The 19,829-nt window shown below is 36.6% G+C and overlaps 1 protein-coding gene across 1 annotated transcript; it reads right to left on the bottom strand.

The window, feature by feature from the left end:
* Positions 1-6,357: 6,357 nt before the first annotated feature.
* On the bottom strand, positions 6,358-7,937 carry LOC148923314 (protein FAR1-RELATED SEQUENCE 5-like). The gene is made up of 3 exons (XM_089061459.1): positions 7,618-7,937; positions 6,985-7,425; positions 6,358-6,517 (listed from the first exon to the last, which is right to left on the bottom strand). The coding sequence occupies exons 1-3, from the start codon at positions 7,935-7,937 to the stop codon at positions 6,358-6,360; spliced, it is 921 nt and encodes a 306-aa protein (XP_088917585.1).
* Between the last annotated feature and the right edge of the window lie 11,892 nt (positions 7,938-19,829).

Raw genomic sequence — 19,829 nt, 5'->3', positions numbered from 1 at the left:
CGGGAATCCTTTATGACCCGAAGGTCCCTCTGTAATTGGACTCGTAGGTCCCTCTATGACCCGAAGGTCCCTCTGTAATTGGACTCATAGGTCCCTCTATGACCCGAAGGTCCCTCTGTATTTCAGATCCAGGACAAGACCGTCACAGATTCTCTTTAATCATATGATTCACATACTTTCAACACCATAAATAAAACATATCAATTCAATCAACTACATATCCATATTATATTCAATCAAATAATTTCATTGATGTATATATATATCATTTGCACCAATCATATATATCAATCATCTAATCCAAATATTCATTCCAATTCAATACATCGAAATCAATCATATAGCACATTAAAATTGAAAGTATAATTTGTGCACACTTAATAATCAACATATAATCTAATCGAACTTCTGATTCCATCACCTGATTTACAACTCACAATTATATGCTTAAACCATGAATTTATTTCTTTCTGGATACCATATTTTCTTCACTCTGTCAACTTTCGTTTTCTTTCCCTGCCCCCTCTCTGTTTTTTTTTTTCTCAACTTTATCTCTTTTTTATATATGGAGGTAGTGTCTGCTGAGCTTAGTCATAGGTGCTAAATTAGTCCACCTAATGTAAAAGATATGCATTTGCTTCTCTTAGTTCCACGTGTACTATCATATTTCTATGTGCACAAATAATATACTATGTAGGCTAAAGTTTGATCTAATTAAAATTCTCATAAATTGTGTCCCATATATGTACAAATAATATAATATAGTATATAATAGAAAGTAAAATACTATTACGTACATTACATTAAAAATAATAGTAACGAATAAAATCACTATACTTATGTAATCTAAATCCTCATACACGCATGTTTATATAAGCGCACACAACTAAATTCAAGTAATTAATTAAAACGCTATTTTGCCATTAATCATTTATTTTCCATAATGCAAATGACAATATAAAATATAATGGCAATAAAATATGTAAGAATAATACATGTTTTTTTTTTTTTTTTGTTAGGGATGTCACAGTTGTACATTGTTGGCCAATTTATTGCATTTGGCCTTTGGCCTTTGTAGCGTTGGATACTTGCTGATACATATGTGAATACCTTCTTCAAATCATAATTTATGTTCTGTTTAATTATTGAAGTATTGGGTCTGTGGATGACATTATTGATGCATTTGTAATTGTCTAATTTCTGGTGCTTTTGGATATCATATATATACATTATTATTGTGGTTAGTATGCATTACTATGCACTTTTTCTGCATTGTTATACCATCAGTTTTGTATATTACATACTTATTTTTATCCATTAATGCAATTCAGTACTGCTATTTTTTCCAGCATCCAAGCAGCCACGGTTGGCTGTAGACGATGCAGTGGATGATGTTCTTCCACTAGCAATTGCACAAAAGTTCAGGAACAAATTGAAGGAACAAAATATGGCCGAAGCTAGTACCTCTACTCAAGAGGCGGAGAGGAGGAGGCCGAGGGGGAAAAAGGTCAACCACATGTACAGTCGGAGCACAACCAAGTTTATTAACTGTTTGAATGGCCTAACTCCACGGCAGAAGGAAGTCGTGCATGAACTGGGGTTTGGCGCTATCCTTAACTTTAGCATCAAGGAGGTACCTGGTTACATTGCATATTGGGTGCTAAAGTCATTTAATCTAGCTCGGTGCGAGATTCCATTGTCTGGGGGTGGTAGATTGACTCTAGATGAGGAGGACGTGCACTTGATGTTAGGCTTTCCTAGAGGACCGACCCGCATCTCACGTCCAGCATATAAGCAAAGCAACCTCCAGTTTAACGACTATGCTGCAGATCGGTGTAAAAAGACTAGGTACAAAATGACCGCAGGAGACATTGCGAAGATGATTACGGAGGAGGTCAATGGCGGTCTAGACTTTAAACATTTATTCATGTTCTTGTTAGAAAATGCTATTATTGAGACTCCGACAGACGGACATTTGAAGCCAAAGATTCTACATCTCATTGACGACGTTGATGAGATTGGGAACTTTAATTGGTGTGGGTACGTATTATCCATGTTGGAGGCCACCTATCTGACCTGGGATAGAGGCGATTCTGTATATTTTACGGGGCCACTCCACTTCTTATTGGTAAGGGAAACAATTAATGCAATATAAGCTAACTTACATACATTAATTCCGACTGACAACATGCATTATTGAGTCTGCTTTATATTTGGTCATATGTAAATTTTCATTTTTAGTGTGCATTACTTCATTTAATCTAATACATTATGTTGCTAACATTCACGCATTATTTATATGATTGGATGCATTACTGACCATGTGGAATCTTTTATTATTGTTACCAGTGAATAGGATAGAATGGAAGAAGGTACTCCATTCACTATCTAAAAATAAACAAATCCATCCTTCTATTCTGTAGAGTGTGCGTATGTGGACCGCGTTGTTCACATACAGAGGAGAGTCGACCGTGCCTGGCCCACTATAAAAGGCTGGACAACAGAGTCCCTCAAGCAAAGGGAAGATGTAGAGCGTGACCAGTTTGGAACTGGTAGGTTGGAGGGCCCGATAAACAAACGGAAGTATTTACTGGATGCTGAAGCAAGGAGGGTTGAAGCTTTAACCAGAGGAGGTGGTGGAACACCAAGCAGGCATAGAGCGAAACGCATCAGAGATAAGTTTATCGTGTCAAGCGCGCTGCTGGGCCACGCAATTTCGACGTGGGTGGATGATTTTAGGATGATTCCTGTTGAGTTGCTAGAGGATGAATGCGTCCGAGTAGGCAGTCAGATTGGAAAAAAGTTGTTGGGATTAGAGGAAGACATTGTGGTTGAAGAAGAAGACATTGTTACAAGATTGACGCAAGCAAGGGAAGACGAAGATGAGTACAGCCCGGAATGGATAGAAGAGATGGAGAAGATGATGACAGCCTATGACAAAAAGAAGACCATTATCAGAAGCTTCGATAGGCCCACATTTGTGTTGGATGGGTTAGAGTGTTCTGACCCATTTGCTACACCGCCAACACCTGAGACAGAGGGTGTTGTTGGTTTAGAGATGAACAATACAGATGGTAGACCTCCTAATGTGTCAGTTGGTGATCATCCTGTAGATGATGATCAGGGAGGTGACATTCCCATGCCTGAGCCGATAGGCAATGATATGACTGGTATCATAGCAGAAGATGCTGGTGGTGCCAGACTTGAAAAGCCATCAATGATGCATACTTCAGGAAGAGCAGCTGAGGTACGGACTAAGAAACTAAAGACTTAAGTGTTCCTAATTAAGTACATTTGTAGACTTTTTAACTTGTTTTATTAACTGTGTGAAGGATTCTAAAACCATGGTTGAGGATGTTGTGGGAAAAGATGGGGAGGATTCAGGTGTTAATACAAAAGTTGAGACAAAGCAAGCCCCATCAAAGAGTGCAGCTGCAGAGGAGACTAACAAGGTAAATACATTTTAAAAGAAAGTTGAGACAATGTTTAGAGCATTACATTATATGTGTGGTTCTCTGCATTATATATTTTTTTTGTTAATGGGATTTATTTTTGAAATCGGACAAGTAAGGGGAAACGTGCGAGAAAGCAGCCCATTAGGGAGGCGGCTTCCAAGGTGCCGACGGACAAAGAGTTGGACATTCCACAGGCAGTTGAATATCTGAATTACATATTTAAATTAACATTATTCTAGTACTTTCATGCATTATTTAGGTTTTTTTTTTTAATCAAGAACTTGGAACAACACATCATAAGGCCATTGAGATTGGTGCTGTCAAAACCGCGCAGCCTTCAAACCTTGTACATGGAAAAGGTGGTAGGGGAAAAGAGCTGGCCATTGAAAAGGTGTTTTCTGAAGGAAAAGAAAAAGGGAAATAGATCCAAAATGATGCAGCTGGAGATGCGGTATGGAATTGATTATTTATCTAAAACATTACAGTATTGGGTATGGGAATTGTAACATTTAGGGATGGTGCTCAATTTTGTGTAATTTATCTTTCATTTGTGAAGAAGACTACAGTGCCTGCAACATCTAGACTGAAGAAACCCAGTCAGGTAGTCAGGTCACCCTTCCACGAGAGAGCCGTTAGAGTTACGGCAAAGGCGAACACAGTTGACAAGCAGATCTACTACTGGGTTCTTGACACAGCCGAAAAGAACAAGTAAATTTTGTACTTTTCTCGTTGTTGTGGTTTGCACATGTATTATTTATTAAACGGTTTAAACATGTTTGTTGTCTACCAAGACACATTTAAGAAAACTATCCAGATCGAGTTTCAGCCTTTAGAGTCGTTCAAGCCAGTGAGCCCTGCTGTTATAGATACGTGGAGCTCGTACCTCAATACAATGGGAAAGAGCAAGGCACCAGAGAGTGTTTCACTGCTGTTTTTCTCTACAAATACATGCGTGAGTGAACAATGGTTTAGTGTTCTTTACAAAGTACTCTACTGATTAACATTTCATAATTAATTACTCAAAAAACCTACAGAAGCAAACAGTGGTCGACACAGTTCCCGAATGGACAGAAAAACAGAGGTTTGATACGTTCTGGACTCGGCTCTTTTAGGAAGCGCTTGGAACCGAGAGCTTTCAATGGGACAAATTTGACTTGGTGAGTGATAGTGTAATAATGTACCTGATATTCAGACATAATGCGTATAGTAGAAGTCTTGTAATGTACCTTTCATTGTGCAGTTCTTCTTCCCAATTTGTGGGACGACCCATCAGTACGTGGTATGTTTCGATCTGCCCAATGGTAAGACGAACATAATTGACCACAGCTTGGCCGAACCACACGGGTCATTCGGCGAAAAATATGGAAACACAATCTCCTTGTTGGTACGTAAAGGGGTGTTTATCTACATTGCATTATATTGAATAAAATGTACATTATCTATAATTGTTGACGAACTGTTTTTTCTTCTTTTTTTTTGGTGTAGAAAAAGTTCTTGGTAGAAGCACTTGTTAAGTCCAGGGTTCCAAAAATGGCAGCTAAGCTCCGAAACTGTAATACACATGTCGTGTCAATGCCTTGGAGGAATAACAACAGCACCATGGACACGGGGGTCTATGTGATGCGGCATATGGAGACGTACTTTGGCGAGAGGGAGAAAGATTGGGAGTGCAGACTCAGCACCAAAGGGACAAAGAGCTTGGAAATGTTGTGTATAAAGTTTGCAACGGCTCTGCTTACCTCTCCACTTAACTCCAAAGGTGGAAGCAATCAAACTCAAGCCACCAAGCATTGGATAGATAGGCCTTCCAAGTTCAACTTCGAAAAGTGAGTGGAGAATTATGGGCTCAACTGATCGTATGAATGGTGTTTGGAAACAATATTTATTATGATTTTAACTTCTTGTTTTTGTTTTGATACCTCATGCTGGAAGGGGTAGTAGCCGATTTGTGGATTTGAATGTTTTGGAACAATATGTATTGTGTTGAACTTGTTGCAAGCAGATAGATATGTTGGTTCTACTGAATATTTTTACTAGCACCGAACTAAAACCGATTTAAATACCAAATAATGTTACTTTATTGCGGAATAATGTAAAATATTTGGGATATAATGTAGAACAAGATAACTGAATTTAAAAATATTGTACAAATAATGTAATTAATATATTTGATAATGGACTTTACTCGAATAATAATGTGCAGTCAGTAAAGGAACTTTGAACAATACTATACTACTTCCCAGAATAATAATGGGTGGTAACATTGTAATAATGCATGGTTATTACATATAATGTACATATTGTTTCTAACAATGGGGAGGATTTTTTAATACGGGTGTAAAATATGCTAAGTGCTTAAAATAAATAATGACACACTTCCATACTAGTAATGCACGATTAATATATGCAAATGACCATTGATTACCAAAAAATTGTGGACAGTGGAAAGAGTTCCAGTGCAGTAATAAGCACAAACCGGAAAAAAAAATCTAGAATCGTGAGGTACAAAATTCATCAACATTTCCTCTTTCCCTTACGCTGCTCATTCTCCTATTCCAGCTCTTTAAGCATTGGGCAATTTCTGGAGTCGTGATGGTCCAACTCATCGCACGCCTTACACCGTCTAAGGGGCTTAGTAGCCTCCTTGATAGCATTTTCTCTCTTGGAAATCAGACGGCTTGCGGAACTGCTCGCGTGCCCTTTTGTCTTTACAACATCCGGAGGATGGACCTCGACAACTTCGGGCATTTCCATTCCATAAAACTATCCAATCATTCGCCTTTTTTCAGAAGCGGACGTTGTAGGATTACCAGCTTGAAGAGAATTTCCGAGTTCTTCAAGCCCACCAACAAACGCTTGAAGGACATCAATGTCCGACTCAAATCGGCGAAGAAAACCATTATTACAGCGAAATCCCATGCTTTGAAACGTTTTGCCTTTCATCAACGATGGACTGGGTAGGTAGAGTGTCATCAAATTGACCATGGACAGCCTTGGCTAACGGAGTCTTCATCCATCTACTTGCGCAGTATTGATCCGGAATCTTTTTCACTTCATTGTTCCTGAACAAAAAGAAGATATGACTGCACAGATATACCTGCCTACCGAAAAGTTTGCAATCGCGGGAGTATGACTCGTCACTCTTATCATGTCTCACAAAGTACGAATTGCGAAGGCTGCCTCCAAGTTTGTAGGTGTCAACCCTGTCAGTAGATGAGAAACCCAAAACGCGGCATCTGTCATTACCCTCAACAATCTCCTCTTGTATTTTCTTGAACATACAATATGTGTACATAGTAGAAGCATGTTTCTCGAACGGCAAAGTAGTGGCCAATATAGGCAGGACAGTAGTGTCTTGGTAGTCCAACTTTGTTCTAATATTCCGCTGAAATTCCACAACTTTGGTTGAAATTCAAGTAGAATTCGGCAATGTTGTTGCGTGGCTTCAAATAATTTTTATAAAAGCTGTTCCGACTCAGATATCGAGGTGGTCCTAATCATCGACCCTAGTGGAAAATCTCTGAAGTACGCAGGTATCCATAGTTGTCTATACTCGTACAACGTCTTGAACCAACTATGTTCTTCCAGGCCATAACGCTCAACTACTCCATTCCACTCTTCTTCGAACTCGTCGGGTTCAAGCAGGTCCGACCAGACACATGCATTGAACTCTTTCTTGAAATCTTCATCCCTCAATAACCTACCAGGAACTTTATTGGACAACTTATGCATAACATTCCACATACACCATCTGTGGCGAGTCCCGACAAGAATCTCTTCAATAGCCGATCTCATCCCCAAATCTTGATCTGTAACGATCATCTTCGGAGCAACCCTCATGCATTGAACAAAATGTCTGAATAACCATGCAAAAGGGCCTATTTTCTCATTGCTTACCAAACCAGTAGCGAAAGTTACTGGTCGTCCATTATTGTCCTTTCCCGTGAATGGCGCGAAGATCATACAATACCTGCGTAGCAAAGGCAAACATAATTCATACTTCGACAGATATAATGCATAAAAAATAAACAGTACTGCATGTAATAATGTACATATCCAAAGGTTATAATGCACGTCAGGTATACCTATTGGTGTTATAGGTGGTGTCAAAAGCCACATATCACCGAATATATGGTAATTCCTCTTCATCAAACCATCACACCAAAACAGAGCAACCAGTTGGTTACTAGCATTAACCTCGTACTCATATGTGAATGCCTCGGACATCTCCTTCTTCTTAGCCATATCATCCAAAACCATTTGCACGTCAATACCATGTGTGTATGCTTTGATGTCTCGAGAAGCATTCCTGATATCCCCAACGTTGCAACCAACGATCTGAAAACCGAGAATTTCCTTCAACACATTGAACGTAAGTGTGGGGCCTATATTAGCCTTCGAACAATTAAGAATAAATTGGTGATGTACGTCCTCCAACTTTCGATTGATTGACATAAACTGCTGATGCTCTGTCTCAACCATATAATGGTTATGAACCTCGTTGAACTCCTCGATAGTATAACCTGAAACTCCTCCTTCGGAGAAGAACTTGAATGATATACTTGTTAGGTTTGGTATACTGAAAAACATGTTTCGAGCAAGTTTCGCTCGAATAGAATCTTGCATGTATACGTAAAACTCTATAATCCACTTTTAACCCGATTCAGTAATATTTGAGCAGTTTCGCACGAATAGAATCAGTATATTATTACATTGTGTTTGCTTGTGCATTTATAAGATGTTTTATAAACATTTAAATGTATAAGAAGCAAACAAAGTCTAAGTCTTTTGCTTAGTAGGCTGGTTGTGGGCGTCGTCCACTTTAAGGTAACACAGTCGGTTCTATGCAATGCTTTGCAAAAGAAAAAGAAGAATTTTACAACCCAGATAGGCTTAGACTACCTATCGTGAAAGGTTGCAATGTCAGTCCGATTATTTCTAAACCTTACTGAAATAAGATGACATTGGTGTGGTATAGCACTGAATGGATCTAACGGCAAGACGTGTCTTTATGCTATCTACTGAAAGACTAGGTCTTGATAAAATACAATTTCTTAATCTGCATATTAGCGTTGAGCATATGGTATTGATTATGCACTACTTTGACTTATCAAATGGTGCGGGTTTTTCGCAACCCAATAATCCTGATATATTGGGTAGTGGTGATTAATATCTAGCGGTGCTAGGATTGCTATTATGTTGAATTGTGCGCGAGGTGAGTCTCGTTTGATAATGTCCTCAAGAGGAGCTTGAACAAGGTTTTATTATTCGGGAAACTGGCCAGTTGGAGTTTTATTACTCTATGAATAATAAATAAGTGTTTCTTGCTAAGTCCACTCTTGGAATTAATAAGATGTTAATTAATTAAGTCCATAGCAGACATTAAATAATTAATGGACATTTATATCTTAAGCGCGGGATATAAATAATAAACAAAGTGGAAACCCGGATTACTTGTAATTTCGGATTTGGACGGGGAGTGCAATATTACTTCTGTAGTGGCTGCTCGTAATATTCCAGTATAAGCTTGTATTAATTTGTGGGTTCAATTTAATTAGTAAAAAGCTAATTGGGGGAGCTCATATCCAAAACCTTCCATAGATCTCTGACTGGGCTCAATATGAACTTAATATAAATAGGAGAATAAATTAGACATTATTTTTCTCATAATATAATTTTCGTTCCTTTTCTCTAAAGGAGGAAGAAATTATTTATTTGATTTTCTCCTCCGTGAGAATTTCAGCTCCTCCTCCGTGAAGAATTTCTGTCTTCTTTATTCGAGTCCTAGTGTTTCGTTAAGATCAGCCCACACTGATGTCGGAATACAGTTCGGGAACCAGTTAGAAGAGTCGTGGTCTAGTATTGAAAATCATCGTGGAGAAGGCACGAGCAATCGTCGATTCTTTGGAGAATCTAAATCGGTAACCCTAAACCGTAGAAATCATGTTTAGGATTTATATTTTCTAAGCATGAATTATTTGCGTTCTAGCATGCAATTATCTGTTTAACATGTGAATTGATTAATTGCATAATCGGTCAAATAGATCCATGTCTGATTTATTTGTTTTGTACAAGTCTTCCGCTGTGCAAGGGGCTCCTAACCCCATCAATTGATATCAGAGCTAATTTTTTGCTCTGATTATGTGGATTAATTTCATGTTATGTGAATTTCTTGAATGCATGTTTATATTCGTCGTGGTTTTGTCTAACGATGAATTATGTATGCTACGTGAATTAATTATGTTAACGAAGCTTTGCCTTTGATTAGTAATTAATTCAAGATACGTAATGGTTAAACCTATGTAATGATTACGTTGACTTCAACACATATGGTATCATTACTTGATCAATTATATTTGCCTCACGTGAATTTGAATTCCAAGTCGGCAAATCAAGAACTGCGCTGCGATGTCAAGATTCCACTGCAGCGTCGGAGTTTTGGAAACAAAGCAGCAGCGGGGGTCTGGCGGCGACGGGTGTGACACCAGCGTCGTAGATAGCCAAGACAGCAGCCATGAAACGAAGCGGCGGCGCTGGCAGCTGGAGTGACAGCGATGTCCCAGCAGCGCCGGTTTGCAACGTCGGCGGTCTTCGCGCAGTGGGAGCTCTGGATTCACCTAGTAGCAGCTGCTGCGAACGCGACGTCGATGTAGCGACGTCGACACAGCAGCAGCAGTGTAACAGCCCGCTTTCCTAGGGTACAATAAATGCGGCGACTGCTACCAAAACGGTCTTAAAGAATTCAACATAGGCTAGGGTTTCATTAAAAGGGTGTTGGCCAAATTATTAAAGGAACCATCAGAGCATTTAAAACAACAACTTAACCTAGAAGTTTAAAAGAAAAAGGAAGGTATCATAAAAGACGATCAAACATCTTAAGAGTGCGACATAGTTTCCAAGGTAAAAACCACAAGATAGTCTAAAGCCTCTAAACCGAAAGGAGAGTGCAAAATACTCAAAATAAACATAAGTATATCAAAAACTCAGCGGAAAGCGACCAAGAGAAAGTGCAGCTATGTATGATGACACAACTACGCTTGAAGTTCAAAAGAAAACATCCATCTTAATTAATTATCATGCTCAACACCCGCCACCGCTCGTCATCGTTCAACCTGCACATAAGGAAAACACATGCAGGGCTGAGTATTTTGAAATACTCAGTGAGCTCATTGCCAAAACATTTTATAAGTTATGCCACCCTTACCAAGTGAACTCGAGTTTTAAGCAGTTAAGAGAAATATCACGAGTATCACAAAAATATATTTTCATAGACTGGCCAGTCAAAATAACTCCCCGTTTTCCTCAACAAAATCAACAATCACAATCATTCCATGGTGCGACGAAAGTATGGCCACACTTTATGCCCACGAGACCGGCCGACTAGCAAGGACGGCTCCCGATCCTATCGTGTACACAGCCTGGTAGGGCTTACGGCCCATACTCAGACCCGAATTCGTATAAACATATCCATAACCATATAGCCCAATGGAGCGAAATCACAAGCTAGGCATCAGGCGCACAATATCACAATAAAACATACATAGGCATGGCATAACAGTTAAACCACCCTTATAACACCAAACAATATTTTGATAAAATAAAAGAGAGTTTTTAGAGTAAAGCCCACCTCGACTGCTTAGTTTTCAAGTAGTTTCGCTTTTCCGTTATCCGGCTTCGCAACCAAAGTTTCACATTTTAATCACATAGGCACATATCACAAATTAGGTTCAATGCTACTCTTACTCATGCATGTCTCAATACTTTTTCCCTTTTCCCATCGATTTATCTTATCATTACTAATTAATCAAGATCATGTTTATCACACAAAAATATTTAGCCATCAAACACACACTACACAACACAACAACACACACACATACACGACACACACACACACGCCACACACACACACATGAACATATTCCCACATCCCTTTTATCCCACTTTCACTCAACCAAGATGCATGAGGGTTCAAGAAGACCGATTAATCGGTTAGAAGAAGAAGAAGAAGAAGAAGAAGAAGAAGAAGAAGAACTCATAAACAAAATACCTTTTTAGAGAAAAACGATCGGTAGAAACAAAGTAGAGACTTGGTTCTTCAAGAATCTTGGCGTTCAAACTCTAATTCTTCTCAAAGGATGACAAAATATTGGAGTGTGGAAGAAGAAAATTTGAGAGAGTGAGGGGAGGGGGTTTCGAAAATTATGGGGGCTAGGGTTGGGGTTTTGGTTCTTATTTATAGAGTCCAATGAGATCTTTAGAATATTTGGTAAGATGTTATTCTCCACAATTAAATAATCAATATTATAGAGTAGGAAAGAAGAAATACCAAAAATAGATTCTAGGGCAAAATCTCATGATTTTCAAAAATTAGGCTACTTAATTAGCCAAGATTTGGTTTTGGTATATTTTACGGAGTAAAATAAAATATCACGGAGCAAAATAAAAATAAGAATTCTCCCAACTTGGGATGGAAATAGGCGTCCCTATGCCTTTTTAAATAAGGCATGGATTTTGAATATTAACTAAAATAAGATAAGGCAAGATCTCTTGAAGTATGGAAAGATTTGGTAGAATAATTAAATTCTAGGTATGGAAGGAAATCAAATAAGGGATTAACTAAAATAAAATAAATTCATCCCTTCCCACAATAGGTGATTTTCGAAAATCACCAAGGCACAAAGGGGGGCTCGATTTTTCCTCTTCAAAATAAGGAAATAATTGGGTCTTGGATTTAATTTGGATTAATATCCCAAGAATTAAATTAAATCCGGAAAAATAGAATTCTTCCTCTAAAATCAAGGGGGGTTCGAAAATCACAAGAATTGGGTGGCAAGTATTTATGAAATTTTTCTCTAATATTCTCACTCACCCTTAAACAAATAATTCATCTCATAATCTCATAATTCAATAAATCACATGCCACATCACATAGTCAACAAGTTTGACTTTTCAAACTTCCCGGTCAAGGAAACTCATGCAATAAATTCACTCATCAAAATAATTCACATCTTCCACGTCATCAATAATTAATTCTAGGGCTCTAAAATTAGGGTTCGGAAATTCGGGGTGTTACAAGCAGCGCCGGAGAGAATCGAGCAGCGGCGAAGTCGACGCAGAAGCCCGAGCAGCCTCCGTAAAGCGGCTGGAGTGCAGCGTTAGGGTTAGGGTTTCCCTACTGGTGACGCTGCAACGCCTCGTCTCGGGAGTTCACCTTCCAAATTTAAATTAGGGTTTTCCTAACTCTTGGAATTAAATTGGAAAGTATTCGAGATTAATTTGGAAATAAGATTTGAATATATCTTTTATGGATTTTAAATATTATATAAGATTTGATTTTGTATTAAATCATGGATTAATTATATATTTTATCCTTATTTTATGGATTTGTATGGATTTAATTCCTAGATGAATCCTAGTTAAATTTGGATAATGACAGTCTAATTTTTTATCTATATTCTATGGATTTGTATGGATTTATTCCTAGACAAATCTTAGTTGGATTTAGATAATAAAAATATTATTTTATTCTTATCATATGAGTTTATATGAATTTATTCATAGATAAATTCTAGATGGATTTGGATAGTAATAATATAATATTTTGTTCTTATCTTATAGATTTGTATGGATTTGTTCCTAGATAAATCTTGGATAGATTTGAACAATTATAATATAATATTATTGTATTCTATGGATTTATATGGATTTAATCCAAGATGAATCTTAGATGAATTAGGATAAACATTTATATTAATTTATTTTATCCTATGGATTTGAATAGATTTAATTCTATTAAGACAAATCTTAGATGGATTAAAATAAGTATTAATCCAAGTTATCCTTATCTTTTGGATTGATGTCCTAGATAGATTAGGATGTTAATGATATATAAGAAAATCCTTATTTAATTGGATTTAGATAAATTTATTTATCTAAGAAATTCTAAGTAATGTTTGATATATTCTGGGTGTCTATTCTAAATAGAATTAAGATTTGTATAAATCTTGATTGATTGGATTTTATTTTTATCTTATGGATTATGATGGAAGTGTTTCTATCTAGTAATATCCTAGTACGATTTAAATAATGATAATCCTAGATCAACGTTATCTTGAATTGTAGTATTTGATTTTATCGAAATAAAATCTAGAATAATCCTAAGTGAGTTTAGATAGTTAATACTATCTTGATAAATCCTAAATGAATTTGGATAAACATTATCCAAGATAAAACTGAATTATTTAATTGATTATCCCTTGACTAGATTAAATAATTTTTGATAATTATCCTGTGTGTTTAAATGTCATGCATTAAATGGATTTATCTGTTTATTTGGTGTTTATCTATTATAAGTGGATTATCTGCTTTATCTGGTTATGTGATAATTATGCAAAAACCATATAAAAATATCTAAGTGATGATTACAACAAGTGCGTTGTATACGGTCTCCATCGGTTGGTTTGCAAATTTATGAAGCTAGTTTCTAATATTATCGTCACCCATGCTGTGGGGACAATACTCCTAAGAAATAGCAAGTTCATAAGGGCAGACTTCTCAAATATAAATAGTATGAACTAGAAAGTAGTTTCTAATATTATCGTCACTCATGTTGTGGGGACAATAATCCTAAGAAATTACAAGTTTCAGAAGTTCAAACAGAATTTATGAGATAGCTTGGTTTTGTTATCAGCACATGAGCTTTGTTATGGGAGTGTGTTGTAGAAACAAAATTTTGTAATGCTAAATCCGATGGTCGTGCTTAGGCAACATTTGGCGGCCATGCCGTGCTGCGGTCTCTGGACTATTCGTCGGTGTTGTGACCAGTAAAATTGCTAAAATTTTAATGCGTATTGACCTCTGCTTGAGGGTACAAAATTTTAATTTTACAGTTGCAAGATACATAATTGTTTTGTGGTTATTTGCGATTATGTATTGAGCATGAGTATGTGATAATAAGTTTATTTGCCAAATCTTCATTATGTCATTTAATATTTGTCTGCGATCCTTAAAGAAAGTAAACTCGAATGCCTAAATTATGTAGACCGGAAACGAAAATGGATAAGATTCTCATCGCTGAAAGCTTGGATTTTATACTCAATGATTCATGTCCTCCATTTCCTCGACATAATTCCACGAAGAATGTTCGAGAATGCATTATGCATGTACCTGACAAGCTCTTTGAGGAATAAGGTCAAGCTATTTTCCTTTTAAGTAGCTCGACAAGTCTTGGTTAATGACGATGAAAGATGGATATAAATAGAATCTGTCAAGATGATTCGATTGGAATATCCTAGAGTGACATAATGTTTTGAGGATCTTTTGATCACTCAAATAGTTTCTGACACACAAGTCATCGCCTAAAGTAATAAGAAATGACTACAAGAAGGTTTAACTGAAAAGTAGAAAATCTTCAGAATAATAGTCGTTATATTACTGTTAGAGGAAAGTAACATGATAGGTGACGAATTCATAAAGGCTGCATTTTCTTAAGTCCTAGTTCATTTGAACAAAAGACTAGATATGGAAATGAGAGAGCCTGAATTGTCATCAAAGTTTGTTTAAAGCGAGAAAAGATGCTTTGTGAGTTGGATTGACATATTTTATAGAAGGACAATGACTTACATCACAATGCAACTTCAAGTAAGAGATCTTAATCCAGTTAGGTTTTTGTTGCAGTGGGAGCTATTAATGCTCAACTATTGTTTTATGGTTGATGCTTAAGGCATCCTTGTATTAAAATAATATAAGTGCGACAAGGTTGAGTATTCAACAACACATTAACTTCTTAATCATTGAATGATAAGGTATTTATGGCTCTTAGTCTTAAGGCCAAGAAAATACTTAGCAATTGTTCGAACTGATATAGACTATCAAGATTTTAACATTTCGTTAAATAGCTTGAGAGTTGAGAAAGTCTATTTGATGCACTATGAGTTAGAATCATTTGATTTTTCAAGAGATTCAGAATACTTATAGAAGTGCAACATAGAAAGACTAGCAAGTCTCAATGGTTTACACCATAAGGAGACGAGCAAAGGGTTATGATCAGTAGTGGGAGCTTAATCTCCATTAACGAATCCAAGCATTCATCTAATGAATGGGATAGTTATGTAAGAAGGAATCGAAGTCTTTCTAAGACAAGTTTGATTAAGTGATGAGTTGTACTCATTAAAATCTTATCATTGATGGAATAAACAATAAAGAAACTACCAACATCAGTACCTTCTACAAAACACGAGTTGTGGACTAGAGTGTCTCTAGTCTAGCACATCTCAAGGTGTAATGTTGTTCCAACACGTGTTGGAAAAGAGTCCAAGAAATTGGAGTTGTGTACTGAGTCATGTTTTAAGGTTTGTCCCAAATGATGTAAGGTTATAAGTTCTGTAATCTTTAAAGATATAATTCTTGCATGAAGATCAAGAGTTGAACTACAAGACTAACAGCGTGATAACTCTCAAAATAAGGAGAGAGATATCAGATTTTCCACATTACCAAGAAGTCATACCATTAGAAACTTTTGCACTAATAAAATCAACTTCAGTACCTGAGATTGTAAGAACCATGTCGTAGTGGGAGCGTTCCACTGGAACACAACAAGTTCATGGGTCTAAGAGTGTCGTAAGACTCGGTCTTAGATTAACTTGAATATAATCCCTTTAACTACAATGTAGTATTGGTTAATTTGGATAATCATCTTTGAAAAGGTGATAGATTCCATATTACAATCTATGATAGACAACATATTTTACAAGACTTGTAATACTACCTACAGGCTGTGTCAGTCAGTGGGAGCAAGTATCTTTGCAAGTGTAAATGTGAATCTCAAATGGCTAGATAATGACAATGGGTTATGCTCAAAGAGAATTATCTTCTCGTTGTCGTTGTGCCAGGATTATTCGATCATATTGTCTATTAGAACTTACATAAATTAGAATGTATGTATTATGATTGTCAAGACAGCCTTCTAAAAATAGAAGTCTTGAGGAAATCATCTACTAGAACATTCTAATTGATATGTAATTAAGGGCAAGAAACGCATGATTGGAAGCTTATATAGACCTTCGTGGTCTTAGGCAAGCTTCTAAATCAAAGTATATGTGTTGTATCAAAATTGTCAAATATTTGGAATTTGACTTGTGTCCTTAACGGTGCAGTAAGCACAAGGAAGTTGGAAGTGCATTACATATGGTATTATTGGTACTCTACGATGATGCAATCTACAAAAGTTGCAAACAACTAAGATTGGCATCTGGCGTAGGAAACTGGTTGTCTGCCCAGTTTAAGATAAATGATTTAAGAGAAACTAATTACGTTCTTAGCATCTAAGTCCTTTTAAGATTGCTAGAAAGAATGTTGAGATTCTCTTAGGAATCCTATATCTACACATTGCTTGGAACATTTTAGCATTAGATATTCCATTAAAAGGTTTATACCTTTCAAGATGGAATTGTCTTGTCTCTAGTCAAGTGTCGTTTGACGCTTAGTGGGATCAAGAATTATGAGACTAGTTTCGGAGATAGTTGTCTCATGCATGCTATAATGTGTACTAAGTTTGATATTAGTTGTGCTTATGCATGACAAGTATATATCATATTAATCATGGCAAAGGACTTTGATTGAGGTAAAGAGTATACCATAGTGCTTGAGAAAGACTAATTGCTATATTCTAGTTTACCAGTCATTCATGTAATGTCCTTGGGGTTACACTGACTTAGTTTTATGACTAATCGGTGATCGAGTAAGTCATCCTCTGAAAATGTGTTTACCTTAGGAGTATCTTCCTAATAGCTTTAATCGTAAGTTTGAGTATGCCTATGAGTATTACGTTTGGTTGTGATTACTCTAGTGAAGGCTAACTCAAGGGACACACGAGCTAATAAAGCTAAGCAATCACATAGAGAGATGAAATTAATTAAAAGATCAAGTATGCAGCAAAGACATTATGGTGGAAAAGATATGATCAGAGAACAACCAAGCAGATTTTTCACATAAAATGCCTTTGTGGCAACATGTTCAAACATGATGTGAAATGAATGCTGGTTCGATATATCTAGTACCAATACCTGCTTTGTGTATAAGTGGGAGAGTTTTTGGCAGTGGGTATACTCGAAAGCATGTTTTGAGTATAAGTGGGAGATTGTTAGGTTTGGTATACTGAAAAGCATGTTTCGAGCAAGTTTCGCTCGAATAAAATCTTGCCTGTATACGTAAAACTCTATAATCCACTTTTAACCCGATTCAGTATTATTCGAGGGTTTCGCACGAATAGAATCAGTATATTATTACATTGTGTTTGCTTGTGTATTTATAAGATGTTTTATAAACATTTAAATGTATAAGAATCAAACAAAGTCTAAGTCTTTTTCTTAGTAGACTGGTTGTGGGCGTCGTCCACTTTAAGGTAACACAGTCGGTTCTATGCAATGCTTTGCAAAAGAAAAAGAAGAATTTTACAACCCAGATAGGCTTAGACTACCTATCGTGAAAGGTTGCAATGTCAGTCCGATTATTTCTAAACCTTACTGAAATAAGATGACATTGATGTGGTATAGCACTGAATGGATCTAACAGCAAGACGTGTCTTTATGCTATCTACTGAAAGACTAGGTCTTGATAAAATACAATTTCTTAATCTGCATATTAGCGTTGAGCATACGGTATTGATTATGCACTACTTTGACTTATCAAATGGTGCGGGTTTTTCGCAACCCAATAATCCTGATATATTGGGTAGTGGTGATTAATATCTAGCGGTGCTAGGATTGCTATTATGTTGAATTGTGCGCGAGGTGAGTCTCGTTTGATAATGTCCTCAAGAGGAGCTTGAACAAGGTTTTATTATTCGGGAAACTGGCCAGTTGGAGTTTTATTACTCTATAAATAATAAATAAGTGTTTCTTGCTAAGTCCACTCTTGGAATTAATAAGATGTTAATTAATTAAGTCCATAGCAGACATTAATTAATTAATGGACATTTATATCTTAAGCGCGGGAAATAAATAATAAACAAAGTGGAAACCCTGATTACTTGTAATTTCGGATTTGGATGGGGAGTGAAATATTACTTCTGTAGTGGCTGCTCGTAATATTTCAATATAAGCTAGTATTAAATTGTGGGTTCAATTTAATTAGTAAAAAGCTAATTGGGGGAGCCCATATCCAAAACTTTCCATAGATCCTTGACTGGGACCAATATGAACTTAATATAAATAGGAGAATAAATGAGACAGAAAGATTATTATTCTCATAATATAATATTCGTTCCTTTTCTCTAAAGGAGGACGAAATTATTTATTTGATTTTCTCCTCCGTGAGAATTTCAGCTCCTCCTCCGTGAGGAATTTCTGTCTTCTTTATTCGAGTCCTAGTGTTTCGATAAGATCAACCCACACTGATGTCGGAATACAGTTCGGGAACCAGTTAGAAGATCTGTGGTCTACTATTGAAGATCATCGTGGAGAAGGCGCTAGCAATCGTCGATTCTTTGGAGAATTTAAATCGGTAACCCTAAACCGTAGAAATCATGTTTAAGATTTATATTTTCTAAGCATGAATTATTTGCGTTCTAGCATGCAATTATCTGTTTAACATGTGAATTGATTAATCGCATAATCGGTACATGTCTGATTTATTTGTTTTGTACAAGTCTTCCGCTGTGCAAGGGGCTCCTAACCCCATCAATACTCGCTTTACAACCACACCGCTTGGATAAACGCCGGCGTTTTATCGAAAAACCAGACCGTGCATTGGCTTGGTCATCCTCGCTCGACTTCTTGGTCCCTTCCCTATTGCATACAACATTATACCAAGTAATAACACCATCTATTTTCCTCATTTGTGATTTGCGCGTATGAAAACCAACGGCACGGGCATACACATCGTAGAACGTGAAACAAAAATCTAGTGATTTGAACTTCTGCCCAACCACAGGCTTCAAATCTGACATTCAGGTACAACAACCACTGTATACAATCACAAAAAAAAAAAAAAAAAAAAAAAAACACTCAGCTAATATACGCATTATGAATTATAAAACGTGCATTATTTATCTAATAATTTAAATTAGACAGTACTAAATCTACATTATCTGTATCTAATAAAACAACACCCTAGCCGCCACGTTTCTAAAGCCTAGCCGAGACAAAATAAAACGTGCATTATTTATTCAATACTTTACATTATACATTCATGTACATTAAGTTTATCAAATAAAACAACACCCTAGCCGCCACGTTTCTAAACCCTAGCCGAGACAAAATAAAACGTGCATTATTTATTCAATACTTTACATTATACATTCATAAATGTACATTAAGTTTATCAAAAAAAACAACACCCTAGCCGCCACGTTTCTAAACCCTAGCCTAGACA

This window comes from Salvia hispanica, chromosome 6 (genome assembly GCF_029641045.1).
Source record: "Salvia hispanica isolate PSC_SH4W2 chromosome 6, Shi_PSC_v1, whole genome shotgun sequence".
In the NCBI taxonomy this organism is placed as follows: Eukaryota; Viridiplantae; Streptophyta; class Magnoliopsida; order Lamiales; family Lamiaceae; genus Salvia; species Salvia hispanica.
The sequence above is the reverse complement of the archived record's forward strand: the minus strand, read 5'-3'. Positions and strand labels throughout refer to the sequence as shown.

Bases quoted from the DNA above. Each gene is read 5' to 3' on its own strand.
- LOC148923314 (XM_089061459.1), bottom strand. From the start codon at position 7,937: ATGGTTGAGACAGAGCATCAGCAGTTTATGTCAATCAATCGAAAGTTG. The intron at 7,426-7,617 runs GTGTGATGGTTT...TTTGCTACGCAG, and splicing joins CAACTGGTTGCTCTGTTTTG to GTATTGTATGATCTTCGCGC. The intron at 6,518-6,984 runs GTACTTCAGAGA...CTTTTTGTTCAG, and splicing joins AGACAACTATGGATACCTGC to GAACAATGAAGTGAAAAAGA.